Source organism: Carcharhinus amblyrhynchos, chromosome 28 (genome assembly GCF_965287045.1).
Source record: "Carcharhinus amblyrhynchos chromosome 28, sCarAmb.v2.hapA, whole genome shotgun sequence".
NCBI lineage: Eukaryota > Metazoa > Chordata > Chondrichthyes > Carcharhiniformes > Carcharhinidae > Carcharhinus > Carcharhinus amblyrhynchos.
The window spans coordinates 17,538,578-17,555,983 of record NC_137351.1 but is presented as its reverse complement, the minus strand read 5'-3'; the positions used below and the strand labels follow the sequence as shown (position 1 = coordinate 17,555,983).

General features: G+C 44.7%; 1 protein-coding gene across 5 annotated transcripts in view; it reads left to right on the top strand.

The window, feature by feature from the left end:
• Positions 1-17,406, top strand: part of myo5aa (myosin VAa) — a 204,534-nt gene that overhangs the window by 161,229 nt on the left and 25,899 nt on the right. For 2 of the 5 annotated variants that reach the window (XM_080214230.1, XM_080214231.1), the window contains 4 exons: positions 1,144-1,244; positions 9,767-9,844; positions 11,761-11,959; positions 16,823-16,897. In XM_080214230.1, coding sequence (XP_080070356.1) covers positions 1,144-1,244; positions 9,767-9,844; positions 11,761-11,959; positions 16,823-16,897 — 453 coding nt within the window. The remainder of the gene's footprint in view (positions 1-1,143; positions 1,245-9,766; positions 9,845-11,760; positions 11,960-16,822; positions 16,898-17,406) is intronic. The other 3 variants (XM_080214233.1, XM_080214232.1, XM_080214234.1) reach the window with 3 other exon arrangements.

Below are 17,406 nucleotides of genomic sequence, written 5' to 3'. Positions count from 1 at the left end.
GTTGATACGAGCAAAATTGTTGGTATGTGTGTCATAGCGTAAACTACGTTTGCTTGTCTCATGATTGAGAAGGAATTAACCCCATGGTGTTCGCTGAGAGGCAGGCAGAGTGCATTGAAACCTTAAAGCATGCATTGCAGCAACACAAATCAGTCAAATTGCCCTCCGCCAGGACAAAACATGGCGGCACAGTGGAAAACGCTGCTACCCTCACAGCGCCATGGACCCGGGTTCAATTCCAACCTCAGATCACTGCTTATGTGGAGTCTGCACATTCTCCCTGTGTCTGCGTGGGTTTTGTCCAGGTGCTCCAGTTTCCTTCCACAATCCAAAGTTGTGCAGATTAGGTTGATTGGCCGTGCTAAATTGCCTGTTAGTGTCAGGGCGATTCGCAGGGTAAACGAGGGTTATGGGAAGAGGGTGGGATTGTGGTCAGTACAGACTCGATGGGCCAGTGGTGGTCTCCTGTATTGTGGGGATTCTATGAAAGCTATCACTTTATAGGACAGAGTTCAACTTTTACCGTTTGAACTCTCCATGATGTTTCCTATCTGATCATAAGCAGATTAGTGTTGCAGCCTTTTCAAATTTGTCAATAACTGTTGGAGGGATCAAACGGGTGGAGTCTTTGAGACTGGTATGGAGGTTCAACAAGAAGTTTATTCAAGCTTGTATTTTATACACAGGAGATCACCCAGAGAGCCAACTCAGGGCTGCTTTTCTAAGTGACTCGATTGGGTGGATTTGAACAGTATTCTTACATTTCATGTTTCGATTGGGCCATTCTCTGTTATTTCAGCTTTTGTCCTTTCCGAACTATACTTGTGATTGATGATGATGGGATCTGTAGACCATCTCGCACTGTGCTGTTTCAGTTGCCCCGGGCGATGTTATTTTGCACTGATTTTTCTCCAGTGTTGAGTGTTTGTACTTCTGTGTGATATGAAATTACTGTAAACGCCTTCTGACATGTAAATTTATTAATTATTACAACTTGAACGAAGGAATTTCATTCCCAAAGAAGTTGTGTCGTTGAGTGCTTTGGCTGTCTGGGCAGTGGAGAAAACTGTTCTGTTCAGCAGTGGCTCCCTGAAGTGTTTATTGTGAACTGTTGCTGGAACGCTCAAAGAGTTCTTGTTGCAGGAGACGATGACGGAGCCGATGGTTTTCCTGGAGGATATACGCAAGATGAAGGATCAAGGGGAAATAACACAAGCGTACATGGGACTCAAGGAAGCCAACAGGTAATAAATAGCCCAATGCGTTCCAGTCACGATTGGTGGAAAAGTGAATGTCTTTTTGCTTGTCCATGTAACATTCCCCATCATTCTTGTTCCTCCATCATCACACCCTCTTCATCCTGTTTTGGTATTTTATTATAGTTGGCGGCAGGAATTGATGATATATAAATGTGTAACTCCTGTTAGAGTGGGATATATGACTCAAACACTTGAATGAGCAATCCATGTTGCGGAGAGATCTTTCTCATGAGCCTGGTATGTAAGGCCATTGAGATGTGAGATTGAGGTCCAGAGTTTGAAAATTGCAAGAGAGGAAAGATATGGAAACCAAGATCTGGTTGCAAAGTTGATCTCTATTGGAGAATATCCTGTCTATTTACCACGTGTCCCCTTGTAGAGCTGATATTTACCCTATCTCCGTTGACTCATGAATCTACTTGGAAATACATTTGGTATAAAATTAATATGCTCTGATTTAATGAGGGGGGAACTATTTTGACTTGTAAGAGTCATTTGTTTTAGCACAAAAACAGAAAATGTTGGAAAATCTCAGCAGGTTTGACACCATCCGTGGAGAGAGAATAGAGCCAAGTCTGGATGACTGACTTGAAGCGTTTCTATACAAACTTATAAAACAGGGTTAGACAGGGTAGATTCAGAAAGAATGTTCCCAATGGTGGGGGAGTCCAGAATTGGGGTCATTGTATTAGAATAAGGGCTAAAGCTTTTATGACTGAGGCGAGGAGAAATTTCTTCACCCAGAGGGTGGTGAATGTGCGGGGTTCACTACCACAGAAAGTAGCTGAGGCCAAAACATTGTGTGATTTCAAGAAGGAATTAGATACAGCTCTTGGGGATATGGGGAAGGGGGAATCAGGATATTGAATTTGATGATTAGCCCTGATCGAAATGATGGCAGAGCAAGTGTGAAGGGCCGAGTGGCCTACAGCTTCTATTTTCTATGTATCTATGTTTCATTTATGTTAAAGGTTAATCAGGGAGTTTGATAATATGACTTTGATGGATTTTCTTCGATTAACGGTATTGCTTTTCTTTATAAGGTTTGCAGCTAAATTGCTCTTGGTGATTAAGTAAGTGTTGCCCTTTCCAAATTATTTAATGTCTGAGAGAAATACTGAGGGTGAATACTTGACCGAGAGATCTGTAACGCTGCTTCAATGAACCTTGCTATTTTGGCCTTGCTTGTTGATTTGTTTGAGTAATTCCGAAAGGAAGGCAGTGTTCTTGTTGACTTCCGAAGCAATTAGCAGAATATTCCTTGTGTAAGGAATCCCTGAATAATTGACGAAAGAGGAATGTGGATTAGGCTGCTGTTCCACCTTGTCCATTGGCTGAATCCCTGGTTGATTGAACAGCGTGAGATGTTAGTTAGAGTGAGTCTGGAATCTGACCTGAACTTTGAAAACAATCTCCAGGTTAATGCGTTGCGAACAAAAACAAGGGATGTCAGAACTACCTTTCTTCTTGAACCGCTGCAGTCCTTCTGCTGCAGGAACATTCACAGTGCTGTTAGGGAGGAAGATTCAGGATTTTCACCCAGCAACAGTGAAGGAACAGTGATATGGTTCCAAGTTGTTTGGAGAGGAAACTTGCAGATGGTGGTGTTCCTATGTATCTGCTTCCCCTGTCCTTCTACGTATTAAAGGTCATGGGTTTGGAAGATGCTGTCAAAGGAATTTTGATGAGTTGCCACAGTGTGTTTTGAGGATGGCACACCTTACATTGGTGGTGGACGGAGTGAGTGGGAAAGCTGGTGGATGGGTGCTAATGGAGTGGGCTGCTTTGTCCTGCATGGTACCACACTTCTTGAGTGTTGTTAGAATCATAGAATTCCTATAGAGCAGAAAGAGGCCATTCAGCCCATTGAACCTGCACCAATAAAAATCCCACTCTTGCCCTATCCCCATAGCCTAAACCTAACCCCACGTATTCATTCTGCTAATCACCCTGACTGTAAGGGGCAATTTAGCATGGCCAGTCAATCTAACTAGCACATCTTTGGATTGTGGGAGGAAACCGGAGTACCCGGAGGAAACCCATGCAGACGCTGGGAGAATGTACAAACTCCACACAGTCACCGGGGCTGGAATTGAACCCAGGTCCCTGGTGCTGTGAGGCAGCAGTGCTAACCATTGTGTTGTTGAAGCTGTGCTCATCCAGGCAAGTGGAGAGTGCTTTATCACATATCTTGTGGATGGTGGACAGGCCCCAAAGTCTCCCTGAAGAGTTAGGAGGTAAGTTACTTGCCACAGGATTCCTAGCCTCTGACCCGTTCTCATAGCCACTGTGTTTATTTGGCTGGTCCTGTTCACTTTCAATGGTAACACTCAGCATGTTGAGTGAGGGGGAAATCAGCAATGGTATTGCCATCGAAAGTCAGGGAGGGATAGTTCGATTCTCTCTTATCGGAGATGGTCATTACCTGGCACTTGTGTTGCACAAATGTTACTATCAATCCAAATGATTCATTGAGACCAAGAAATGAACAACTAACAAGGTAGAAGGTATTTGATATCTGGTATATCTGTGTAAGGTCAAACCCTCAAACCAGATGAATCTAAGTTCTGACCAGCTCTTGGATTTAGTAATCTGAGACAGTATAGCGTTGACCCAAAATTGGCTCTAAATAAACCAGTAGGAGAGAAATAACAATGGTTAATTTTTTAGCTCTGTCATCAAAAGCAAGGAAGTGAGAAGGGAGTAGTCAAAATAATTGAATAATAGAAAATGATGTGCTAGGTCAGATAGGTGATACAAGAGTTACTTGTGCAACAGATGCCAGGAAAGCCTTTAGTAACCAGCTCAGCTGGTTATGTAGAATTGTAGCTGTGAATTTCAGGTATTTCGGAGTACCTGTAAATCCTGCCAAACTGGAATTAACCACGACTGGCATGACTCATAGGAGACTGCAGTCTAGGAGTTAAGGTCTTGAGTGAGTTTTTTTACATGGAATGGGATGGGAAGAATGCTGGTTAACTGCTCAAGAATCTGAGTAGATGCATTTTTTTGCACCTCGCAGTGATCAAATTTATTGTTTTGGTGGGGGCGGGGTGAGCGATCTTACCAAAAAAACTCTGAACGAGCGAGAAAAGGGGAGAGTTTCAGACTTGTCTTCCCAGCAAGTTAAAAAATGCAATATTATGGCACTTAGTCAAAAGAAAGTGCCAGGATGTGATTCTTGCCAATAGGGGCAGGGTGGAGCCTAATCTTTCCAATGAAGCTGGCTGCCGAGCTTTAGGGGCGCCATTGCGCAGAAGCCCCAATCTCCCAGTGTACTGGGAGGACAAGCCAGTAAGATCACCCCCCCCCCCCCCCAAAAAGGGTTTTCTGGCTAAGGTGGTCAAGTTAAAATTGCAGATTCCTCATTGTTCTTCTGATTTTTTAGGCTAGTTTGATTAGGTGTGGCACGGCAACACAGTGGTTAGCGTCACTGCCTCACAGCGCCAAGAACCTGGGTTCGATTCCTGGCTTGGGTCACTGTGTGGAGTTTACACGTTCTCTCCACGCCTGCATAGGTTTCTTCCAGGTGCTTTGTTTCCTACCTCAGTCCAAAGATGTGTGAGTTATGTGGACTGGCCGTGTTAAACTGACCCCTAGTGTTAGGGATCTAGCCAGGGTAAATACATGGAGTTATGGGGATAGGTTTGATGTCAAAAGGATCAGATGGTGGCTACTCTTAATTGCCAGGGCAGTGTGGTGGTACAGAGGTTAGCACTGCTGCCTCACGGTGCCAGGGACCTGGGTTCGATCCCCGGCTTGGGTCACTGACTGTGTGGAGTTTGCACATTCTCCCTGTGCCTGCGTGGGTTTCCTCCAGGTGCTCCGGTTTCCTCCCATAGTCCAAAAGTGTGTGGGTTAGCCATGCTAAATTGCCCCTTAGTGTCAGGGAGACTAGCTAGTGTAAATGCTTGGAGTTACAGGGATAGTGTCTGGCTGGGATTGTGGTCAGTGCAGACTCGATGGGCCAAATGGCTTCCTTCTCCATGTAGGATTTTATGATTCTATGAAGTTGATGCCATTTACCACGCATTGCAAAAGATGTACAGTTTAGGTGGATTTGCCATGCTAAATTGTCCCTTAATGTTAGCGAAGGGGGTTGGTGGAGTAAATATGTAGGGTTATGGGATAGGATCCAGGTGGAATTGCTGTCAGTGCAGGCTAATGGGCCGAATGGCTTCCTTCTGCACTGTGGGGATTCTATGGATTCAGGGATGGTGCTTCTTGATACGTTTCCTGGGGAACTGTTGGTCTGTACGCTCTCCAGAGTCTGCCTTTATAAATACAACTTTCTGGTGCAATCTATTCGGAACAGGGGAATCAGTAAAAAACCATTTTCTGTGTGGGCGATGTGTTTAATCTGGAAAGTAACAAAGGATGAAGAGATGTAGCAGGGCGGCACCCTGAGCTGAATCAGCCCACTGTGACATAGTCAGTAGTGAGACCAGTCTGTGGTTCCCTGGGGCACAGTCAATGTTTAACTCAGTACGGAGACTAGTCTGAGTGGACCTGTTACTGAGGGCAGAAGTTTAGACACTTGTCCCCAAATAACAAAGCTGGGTAATTGGAAACCTCTGGTCCATTTTTCTCTGTGACTCATTGTATTGAGTGTGCATTGCTGTGAATTGAGTTTCATCAGAGCTTGAATCGAAGCTAAGATTAATAAACCAGATAATGACAGTCGTGACTTATGCGAGTGGCATGCAGGTCTACCAGAGGGGCAAAGCTCAGCTATTATTAACTTTTTTTTGTAGTTTGAAATTTTCAAAATATTTCCTTGGATAAGGGAGGGGCAAAACCAGCTGGGTTTCCTGCTGCTGATTCCAGCTGTGGATGAGAGGCAATTTAATAGAAGTTTATAAGATGATGAGGGGGATCGATAGAGTGGATGTGTAGAAACTATTTCCTCAGGTGGATGTCGCTGTTACTAGGGGGCATAACTATAAGGTTCATGGTGGGAGATATAGGAGGGATATCCGAGGTAGATTCTTTACTCGGAGTGGTTGGAGTGTGGAATACACTGCTTGCTGTGATAGTGGAGTCAGACACTTTAGGAACTTTCAAACGGTTATTGCTTGGGCACAGGGACCCCAAGGATAGAGAGTGGGATAGCTTGATCTTGGGTTTGGACATAGCTCGGCACAACGTTGAGGGCCGAAGGGCCTGTACTGTGCTGTGTTTCAATGTTTCTGTGCTGTAAGTGCACAGATCTGGATGATGAGGGAGACTAGCATTGTGTTCAGTCGTGGTGCCTTCCTCCAAAGCCAAAGAGGCCACTGAATACAAGCTGTCGCGACATCTGTCTCAATTGCCACTTGGTCAGGTGTCAGAAAGGTGACCGTAAGACATAGGGGCAGAAGTAGGCCATTCGGCCCATCAACCCTGCACGCACATGTCATTGGAGCTGTACCTCGAAAAGGAATCAAATCCTTCGGGGGAGAACGTGAGACAGGGAAAGGGAGCATTAAATGTTTCAATTTCATTGTGAAAAGAGATTCTTCTTGGGGTAGAGTCGTAGAACCCTACAGTGCAAGAGGAGGCCACTCAGCCCATCGAGTCTGCACCAACCTCAATCCCACCCTATCCCCATAACCTCATGTATTTACCCTAGCTGGTCCCCCTGACACTAAGGGGCAGCTCAGCACGGCCAATCCACCTAATCTAACCTAACCAGGGATGCCGGGAATCAAACCAGCGTTTCAGGTGTCGATTGGCTGCAGCTTCTGGGGATCTTTATTGAAATAAAAAAAACAGTTTTCCTTTCACATCAACTATTTGTCTGAGTTAATGATTCATTAAACAATTTCAATTCAGAGCAAAACAAACCATGGCAGTGATTCATTTTGTACAGGGCGTGCAAGTCTGACCCTGCTGCTGGGATTGACAGGAATTCTGGCTATCCGTTGACCCCATTTCCCATCACAAGCATTCCCAGAATTTGAGCTGGTGTCTCGGAGATGCCTGTACCTGTCTGCTGGCAAGTATCGGAACTCCACCCAGATGCTTCACAAGAGCCGCCCTCAGACCTGAGGGAAAAATGATTTTTTTCTCCCCCCTGGCATTTAAGGAGTTAAATTTTTAACAGTCATTCATTTTGCCTTTGGGCATTGCCAACTCTTCCGATTGGCCAATTGATGGTGCACTGGACACAATTCTAGGAGTGCAATCCTCCCCTAACCCGGATACTTGGCAAAGATTGAAGCTTACTCGGGGAGGCCGGGTTGAAGATTTGCCCCAGCCAGCCCAAACTGGCATTTGGGTTGTGGAGCAAATGGGTGGAAACCTGTTGGATCTAAATTTCAGTACCCTGATGGAAGATTGGATACTTCAGCCAAATTCCACACCCCCAGTCACCTGCCTGACTCCCTTTCCTGCCAAAGAGGACATGTTCACATTTCCCATACTGCACTCCATCTTCCCAAATTTTGCCATTCACTAAACCTATTTCACATCCCTTTGCAGACTCTTTGGGTGAGATTTTCTGGCCACAGTCACCCCAAAGCCGGAAAATTCCATCCCAAAGGCAACAGACCTTTGCACGGACCACTGCGATTCCCATGACGGGCAGGATGGGAAAATTCTCCCCCTTATGTCTTCTTCACAACATACTTTCCTACCTATAGAAGTCAGCAAGAAAGGTGATAAGAACATAAGAAATAGGAGCAGGAGTTGGCCACCTAGCCCTTCGAGCCTGCCCCGCCATTCAATAAGATCATGGCTGATCTGAAGTGGATCAGTTCCACTTTCCTGCCTGCTCCCCATAACCCTTAATCCCCTTATCTATCAGAAATCTATCCACCCGTGACTTAAATATATTCAACGAAGTAGGAAGGGCTGGAGGGGACGGGGCACGTATGATATAGGGACATAGGTAAATGTGGAGGTTGATGTATTTGATGTGGGTGGCGCAGTGGTTAGCACTGCTGCCTCACAGTGTCAGGGACCCGGGTTCAATTCCCATTTGGGTCACTATCTGTGTGGAGTTTGCATATTCTCCTTATATCTGTGTGGGTTTCCTCCCGTACTCTGAAAGACGTGTTGGTTAGGTGTATTGGCCATGCTAAATTCTCCCTCAGTGTACCCGAACAGGCGCCGGAGTGTGGCCAGTAGGGGATTTTCACAATATCTTCATTGCAGTGTTAATGTAAGCCTACTTGTGACACTAATAAATAAATTTTATTTAGAGCTCAGACACAAAGAAGGGAATGTTCTGAGGAACACTGATAAAAGAGGCAACTTAAAAAGAATTCTGCAAGCAGTTTGAGCTTGGATTTGTACGTGCTGCTTTTACAAGTTTAGATCCCTAGACTCATTGCTGGCCTCTTGTGAGGACGTGTGCAGTCACTGTCACCTGGGACTATGGCGACTTTACCTCTGAACATGTAATCAGTCTGGAGCAAAGATTCAGCCAGCCCGTAAACAAGGGTCCTGATTTTTGTCACAGTTTGTTTTTAATATCAGTTGAACTGCCAGAGCGTTGGACCCGGGGCATGAATTGGGAAGAGGAGGGTGAGTGTCCATAGAAGATGGATGGCCAACCTTCACGTTATGCTTCAACCATTTAAAAACCAATATCTTCAGCATTGTGTTAGACAAAGCCTGAAATAAAAACCAGAAAGTGCTGGAAATGGGCGGCATGGTGGCCATTCTCGGGTTCGATTCTCGCCTTGGGTCACTATCTGGGTGGAGTTTGCACATTCTCCTCATGTCTGCGTGGGTTTCCTCCGGGTGCTCCAGTCTCCTTCCACACTCCAAAGATGTGAAGGTTAGGTTGATTGGTGATGAAAAGTGTCGGGGGATTAGCAGGGTAAATATGTGGCGTTGCGGGAAAGGGTCTGGGTGAGATTGAGGTTGGCGCAGACGCGATGGGTCGAATAGCCTCCTTGTGCATTGTAGGATTCTATGAAATGCTCAGCAGGTCTGGCAGCGTCTGTGGAAAGAGAAACAGAGGACCGAGTTTTCCAGTCCTTCCCAATCTATGCTTCTGCCAAAGGTGATCCTTCCACGGTGGGTTTGCCAGCAAGTAGATGGGTGATCCACACACAATACCGTAGACTTCGGCAGGACCAGGAGGTCCCGCTGGTGGCCTATGGTGAGACACTGTCAGACAACACTGCGTGTGTCTGTGTGTGCGTGTGTGTCTATGTGTGCCTGCATGTGCATGTGTTATTAAAAAGGATAAAAATATTCAGTTTTAGTCCCTTCTTTTGAGATTGGCATCCATTCTTGTCTGTTCATACCTCCTAAATGACATGTTTGTTTGTAATTGTTAAAGAATCTGTAAAGTTGCAAGTTGCACATTACCAAAGAGCAAACTGTTGATTTCTGAAGAGAACTGAAGCGTGAAATGAATATTGGATAAGTTAATGCTTTGATATCTCAAACGCTCTGATTGTGTCTCCCTTTTGTATGTTGCCATCGTTTGTGAGCCTTGTCATTAACATTTCACATTCATCCCCCATCATTTGTCTCTTCTTTCTCTGTCTGCGGTTTTGTTCTCGTTGAAGACCATCACAGGACTGCCATTTGCTGAATGAGGATGGAGAGCTTTGGATGGCTTATCAAGGGTTAAAACAAACCAACAGGTTACCACATTTATACCCAGGGTCTTTCTCCGTCTGCATTTTAGTTTTGTCACTAACCAGAAGTCTTTGTTCTGCACTTGCGTTTCAGAAATATGCTTTGGCACGTTTAATGTTGAGTGTTAATGTCACAGTGAAAAATACTCAAACTCACATATGTAGAATTAGACTTTGCGTGTTAACATGGCTTAAAGCAGAAAATGTCAGCATTTGTCATTGAAAATCAAATCTAGTAATATGTGGTGAATTCTAACAACTTCTTAATGGCTGCTCTACATTTAGATCAAAGTAGAATGTTTTTAATGTACATTTTCTGCTTGATGGCACTGTAATCCTTTTTAACAACTCTATATTGCTAATTCTAGAATAACAGAAGCAAGGAGGTGGTTGTGAAATATTACCTGGTGGTGGCAGTTTTTGAAACCTTCGTGCATGTTCGGATTCGAACCTTTTCCAAATTGAGGGCGAAGAAAAGAATCAGTTAACAGGGAATTAATGTCACTGCAACAATTTACACACACAGGAGGGGATTGTGCTGTGTGTCAGCACACTGCTCCCTCACTTCCTGCACTGAAATCCAGCCAAGACTGGTACTTCTCTGGGAAATGAGCCCAATACAAAACTGTAGCAAATTACCAATCTTCATAGAATCATTAAATAGAATCCCTGCAGTGCAGAATGAGGCCATTTGGCCCATCAAGTCTGCAGCAGCTCTCTGACAGAACATCTTACCCAGGCCCACCCCTGTGCCGTATCCCCATAACCCCACATATGTACCTTATTAATCCCCCCAATTTACATCTCCTTGGATACCAAGGGACAATTTAGCATGGTCAATCCACCTAACCTGCACATCTGTGGGCTGTGGGAGGAAACTGGAACACACAGAGGAAACCCATGAAGACGTGGGGAGAATATGCAGATGCCACACATGCTGGAAGGCTGGAATTGAACCCGGGTCCCTGGCACTGCAGCACTGGTGCTAACCACTGTGCCCCTGTGCCACCCCACTGTCTTACTCAGGCACTCCACAACTTGTGTGGGAAATGTAAACATTCCATTAGCACAGAAAGCTATAACTACTTTGGATCTAAAACCTATGGGTTGCGTAGAGTAAAGGGAGCTTTGCTCTATAGCTGGGACTGCTGTACCCAGACACTGGGTTATTATGATGAGAAAGTTCCTCAGTGCTAGATTATTCTGACTTGAGCAAAACCTCATATAATTAGGGAGCCAAAATACAAAACTTTGTCATTGAATAAGAGCAGCAAGCATGTAGACTTTTCAACCTCATACTCGCTGGTAGAAATGCCATCTATTCTCAGACAATTAACCTGGGCTCCCCTCGTAACTCAACTCTTCTGGAAACGCGGTAGTAACCTGTCGCTAAAATCGCGTTAACGTTCCGTTTGAGCCAACTGAAACGACTGCAAGACACAATCTTTGAAATAAGTCCGGGAGCACGTCTTGTGGCTGTTGTTGCTAATGTCATGTCACTACTTTACATATTTAGGCCTGAACAGAGTGTTACATCACAAGTGTTGATGTTAAAGTTACTTAAGGTCATGGTTGTGTTCGAGAGTTGGGAAATGAAATGGCAATCCTTTGGCATTCCAGCCTTGAAAACGTTCATTCACCCACTTGCCTGTACCACTCTGAGAGGATTAAAGTATGTGATGCTCTGAGAGCAGCAGAAAGTAGCGGCCATGACCCTGAGTGTTGACCACCCTGCAGTTGGCAGTGTTGACCACCCTGCAGTTGGCAGTGTTGACCACCCTGCAGTTGGCAGTGTTGACCACCCTGCAGTTGGCAGTGTTGACCACCCTGCAGTTGGCAGTGTTGACCACCCTGCAGTTGGCAGTGTTGATTTAGAAAGGCACGGTTGCAGTTTCCTCATGCCTTTTCCCCTTCCCCTGCAGGTTGCTGGAATCTCAGCTTCAGGGTCAGAAAAAGAACTACGAGAACGAGTTGGAGATTCTGCGCGGGGAGGTTCAGAATCTCAAGGAGGAGATAAATCGCCAGCAACAGTTATTGGCCCAGAACCTGCAGCTTCCGCCTGAAGCCCGGATTGAGGCCAGTCTGCAGCACGAGATCACCCGGTTAACCAACGAAAATCTTGTAAGTATCACCTTGCTTTATCAGACCAAGGAGAATACGTCAGTGTAGGTGACAAACAAAGACCTTTGGCGCTATTCTACATGGGCAAACCAGGGGGCTGGGCTACAGCCACCATGACTGGGTCACATGATTTTGGTGGACTGGCAAAATGGCACAGAATGAAGAAAGCGCAAGTTACCTCCGGTACTCTCCCAGAATCCAAACATGTGCGGGTTAGGTTGACTGGCCATGCTAAATTGACCCTAGTGTCAGGTGGATTAGCAGGGTAAATATGAGGGATTATAGGAACGTGGCCTGGGTGGGATTGCGGTCGGTGCAGACTTGATGGGCCAAATGGCCTCCTCTTGCACTGTAGGGAATTCTATGATTCTATACAAGCCATAATGTTGAGGTGCTTTATTGCTGACAACTGTAATTATATGCACAACACTCGCAGAATTATTCACCTCTGACCTGAGAAAGGCATGTTTATTGAACTTGTTGATGCTTCACTGTAATGGTTCAGTAATGGGGTTAGGGGTAGAGTTTAGCCCGAGCAGAAAGAGCTTTTAATGTTGGCCACGTAGTATTCCAACAGAAGAAGAAAATTCTTTTTTGAAATGAAACCATAGAGGTAACTTCCAGTCACCCGACATTACCCTCAGAATGTGAACCAGCTTCTGATTGTTCTACATAGAACACTACAGCACAGACAGGCTGATCATATCCATACCTGGTTCTGTCATGTTTTGATTCTTTGTGTGGTTTTCAGTTATAACAAGCGACGCACAATGTCTAATTTTGCTTTAGGATTGTGGTAGATGGTGCATGCACTTGCTCGCGGTGTGCCCTCTTGGCAATGGATTCTGGTGGCGGGAACTTTGCCTCTTCGGCAGCCTTTCATTCTGACTTGGAAAGGTCTTCGAGGCAGGAATTATCTTCCATTTAGATTGCATCATTGAGTTTTCTGACCAAAATGGCCAACACGTGCTGATTCTAAACAGGAACTACAGGGTGAAGAGTGAAGTCCATTCACAATGAAGAGGGAATCTATCATTTCGGAATTTCCCTCATGAAATCATTTATAATGTTCAACAGGAAACCACCCCATCACACTTTTTACTCTTTTCCAAGGAGTGGCCATGGTGGCACAGTGGTTAGCACCACAGCCTCACAATGCCCGGGACTCGTGTTTTAATCCCAGCTTGGGTCACTGTCTGTTCAGAGTCTGCACATTCTCCCTGTGTCTGCGTAGGTTTGCTCCCACAGTCTGAAAGATGGTGCATTGGCCATGCTAAATTCTCCCTGAGTGTACCCAAATAGGCACTGGAGTGTGGCCACTCAGGGATTTTCACAATAGCTTCATTGCAGGGTTAATGTGAGCCTACTTGTGACACTAATAAATAAACTTTAAACTAAATAATCATACCCGTGGGCAGTAGAGAGGAACACTCTCTTCGATCCTTTAACATTTTATATATTGCTGTCACAATTTGCAGAATCCAAGTATGGTACGTGCCAGCCAGTGGCATCTCATTCCAAAACCCCCCGTCCCCCCAAGCCGTCCATCTGAAATGGAGGACAATATCTCCAAATTTGATATAAGAACAAAAATCACTGGATGGCTTCATCTTCTCCCTGTCTCTGAGGAAAATGGGATGGTTGCATTCTAACCTCCAACAGCATTAACGACAATTCGACAAATTAATGAATTAATATTATTATTGCATAACACGGAGTCTAAATGAAAGCATCTGTTTCGACTTAGCGCTGTAAATCCGTCCTTATTCAATAACTGAACTGATTCAATTATTTATCGTAAACTAGTTGCCCACACTGAGCTTTTTAATAAATGGCACATGGTGGCAGGATGTTAGTACTTCGGAATGTTGTGCTGGAAATTTAGGGTTTGTGTGACAAATCCTGGCTTCCAGTGAAAACTGAGCCTCTTCTCGATGGGTGAACCAAAGAGCACATTGTCTCGAGAGCAGCAGTGACTGAAGCAGGGGCAAAGATTGTCATCTTCAGCCCTCAGCCAGAGAGGCATTGGGGAGGACAGAAAGAACAGATCAAAGGGAAATGAAAGACACTAATAAATCAATTAGCAATGGAAGTATCAGATAATGAACTGGTAGATAGCAAATTAATTCATTCCTTTATTTAAAAAACAACATCTGTTCAAATGTTACAGTAAGAAGTCTCTCAATGCCTGGTTAAAGTCCAACAGGTTTATATGGAATCACGAGCTTTCGGAGCGCTGTTCCTTCATCAGGTGAGTGGAGAGGCAGGTTTCACAAACACGGCATGTATAGACAAAGACTCAGTTGTCTGTAATGGTTGGAATAATGGTTGGAATGTGAGTCTTTTCGGTAATAACAGTCCTGGCGAGGGACAATTCACACCTCTTTAAACAGTGATTATCCCTTCTCCAGTCGCACTGTATCTGTAAAGATTCCCATTCCAACTGTTATCATGCAATTGTATCTTTTATATACATGCCATGTTTGTGACAGCTACCCCTCTGCTCACCCCATGAAGGAGCAGCGCTCCGAAAGCTCGTGATTCCAGATAAACCTGTTGGACTTTAACCTGGTGCTGTGAGATTTCTGACTGCGCCCATTCCAGTCCAATGCCAGCATCTCCACACCAATTCAAATGTTTACACTGAAGAGGTGGAACTCTAAAAGTTACGCAAATGGACAACAAAAGGAAGTGTGGCTGGGAAAGCTAATGGTCTGGGCTTTCTCATGGTTCGTCAGGGGATGCACTTGTCTCCTGACGGAAGCACTTAGTCCGCATTCAGTTCCTGATGCTCGTTCCCTCCCAAAACCTCTGCAAGACATTGAATAATTTAGTGGGTGTCAGGTGAGGACTGGGTGAAGCTGGGCTCTGACGGTCAAACAGTGTGATCTCTCCAAATGGCTGCTGAGACCCGCGGCAGAAAGCCATCACCTTCAGAAGAAGAAAATTGTGAAATTGCAACCCAAATGTTGATGCACAAATGAAGTACAGCAGGCCAAAATGGAAAAGAACTGCAAACGCTGATAACCTGAAATAAAATAGGACGTAGTGATATTGCACAGCAAGTCAGTTAGCATTTGTAAAGAGGAGAGACCAGTTATGACATGAGGAGACACTGTGCAGCAACACAGTGAATTCTTGTTGCTGTACCTTAGGAATGGCCTGTTGGTAGTGTTCAAGGATTGAGCCTAAATTTACCGCTCATCCGTTTCTAAGGCAGCGACTGTTAAACAATTTATTGTTGTCAACAATTGTCTGAAAACTGAGTCTACAGTCACCAATAGCACAGTGGTTAGCACTGCTGCCTCACAGCTCCAGGGATGCGGGTTCAACTCCGGCCTCGGGTGACCGCGTGGAATTTGAGTGTTCTCCCCGTGCCTGCGAAGGTTTCCTCCAAGTACTCTGATTTCCCCCCACAATCCAAAGACATGCAGGCTAGGTGGATTGGCCATGCTAAATTGCCCCTTAATGTCCCAGGGTGTGTAGGTTAGGTGGATTGGCCATGTATGGCAGGGGGAAGGGCCTGGGTAAGATACCCTGTCAGAGAGTCGGTGCAGACCTGATGGGCCGAGTGGCCTCTTTGCAATGGAGGAATTCTATATTTATGCCAGGACAGTCACTCGGCACTTTGCAATGCCGATCGACCTGTTCTGCACGTTCAGCATTTTTCCTTTAAACTTCCGCAAGCATTTGAAAACATCTAATCCACTGATTTCCACCTTTGCATTATTTCAAACGGAACTCTTAGCTTTAACATTGTAGGACAAAGGGGTGCAGGGAATGTGCGTACGTCCATCATTTTACCTCGTGCTTCTGATTGGAGGAAAGGGTTAACTGGTTATATTTGTTACGTTTCTGTTTGCCAAATTACAGCTCGTTACTGCACTTAGTTCTCCTGTTACACTTCAAATATTTTTGACAAAGTAATGGAATGTCAAGACTCTCAGTTTTCAGACAATTGTTGACAACAATGCATTGTTTAACAGTCGCTGCCATAGAAACGGATGAGCGGTAAATTTAGGCTCAATCCTTGAACAGTATCAACAGGCCGCTCCCCAGGTAAAGTGGCCAAGCAATCACTGTGTTGCTGCACTTCACAATATAGCAATGATGGTACCTCACAGAATGGTAACTTGGAATCGGAGGCAAATTAGTCACGCAGCTAAGAGGACACACTATAATTTCACGCTGTTAACCTTCTGAGATTGTGATATTTCTTCAAACGGCGGCAGAATCCAGCAATTAATTTCAGATCCTGTTGAGGCAGCATCTTGTCAATCACCCACAAAATAAATTATCTTCGATGTACCTTGTATTGCATGTGATCTGATATGGCTCCTGTTGGCCATGTAAAACTCTGTGCGATAACCAGGTTAACTTGGGGTACAGACCCCCCCCTCGGTGTACCCGAACAGGCACCGGAGATTTTCACAGTAACTTCATTGCAGTGTTAATGTAGGCCTACTTGTGACACTAATAGATTAAACTTAAAAGGCGTCACTCGAAAATTAAGACTAATTCTTTGATTGGCGCAATAGGAATGCAGTTTGAATTTAAAAAGGAATGCATGGGCATAAAGCATATGGTCCAAAGATGTGCAGGTTAGGTGGATTGACCATGCTAAATTGGTCCTCAGTGTCCCAAGGTGTGAAGGTTCGGAGGGGTAAATGGGCAAGGTTATGGGGATAGATGTTCAGTCAGAGAGTAGGTGCAGTCTGGATGGGCTGAATGGCCTCTTTCTGCACTGTAGGGATTCTGCGACATGGGCTCCTGTTAAATAACTGCTGAACATTACCCGTTCTGCTGGCACAATTTCTAAAGCACTTGGGTAATAGCACAAATCTCACCACTATATTTTTGCAGTATTATGAGGAGTTATATGCAGATGACCCCATGAAGTATCAGTTCTACAGGATTTCGCTGTACAAACGGATCATTGTATGTAGATCAAAATCATTGTTTGGCCTCAGTTGTTCTCTTTCCACTTTCTCCTGTTTGGAGCACTAACAGAAGAATGACTCTTTGCCTGTGCACCTACAAAGACAAATCTATGTTTTTTTTCCCTCTTCTGTACTGTGGCTACAAAACAACTTGCAATTTTACTGCCATCACTTTTAACACAGCGTATGTAGCAATGTATTTTCAGAGCAGTTAATTGCTAATTCTGTTGTCTTGTTCTCAATGGAACGAAATTATGGGTTCAGAATGCAAGTCAAAGGAAATTTATTTCAGTGGTTTTTTTTTACTAATATTACACTGCTTTTAAAATTCATTTATCAATTAATCAAGATTTTGTTTTCAACATTTGCATCATTCATATGTTGTCCATCTTGTTCAGATTGGAAAAAGATGTGTGGGTTAGGTTGATTGGCCGTGCTAAATTGCCCCTTAGCGTCAGGGAGATTAGCAAGGTAAATATGTGGGGTTGCAGGAATAGGACCTGGGTG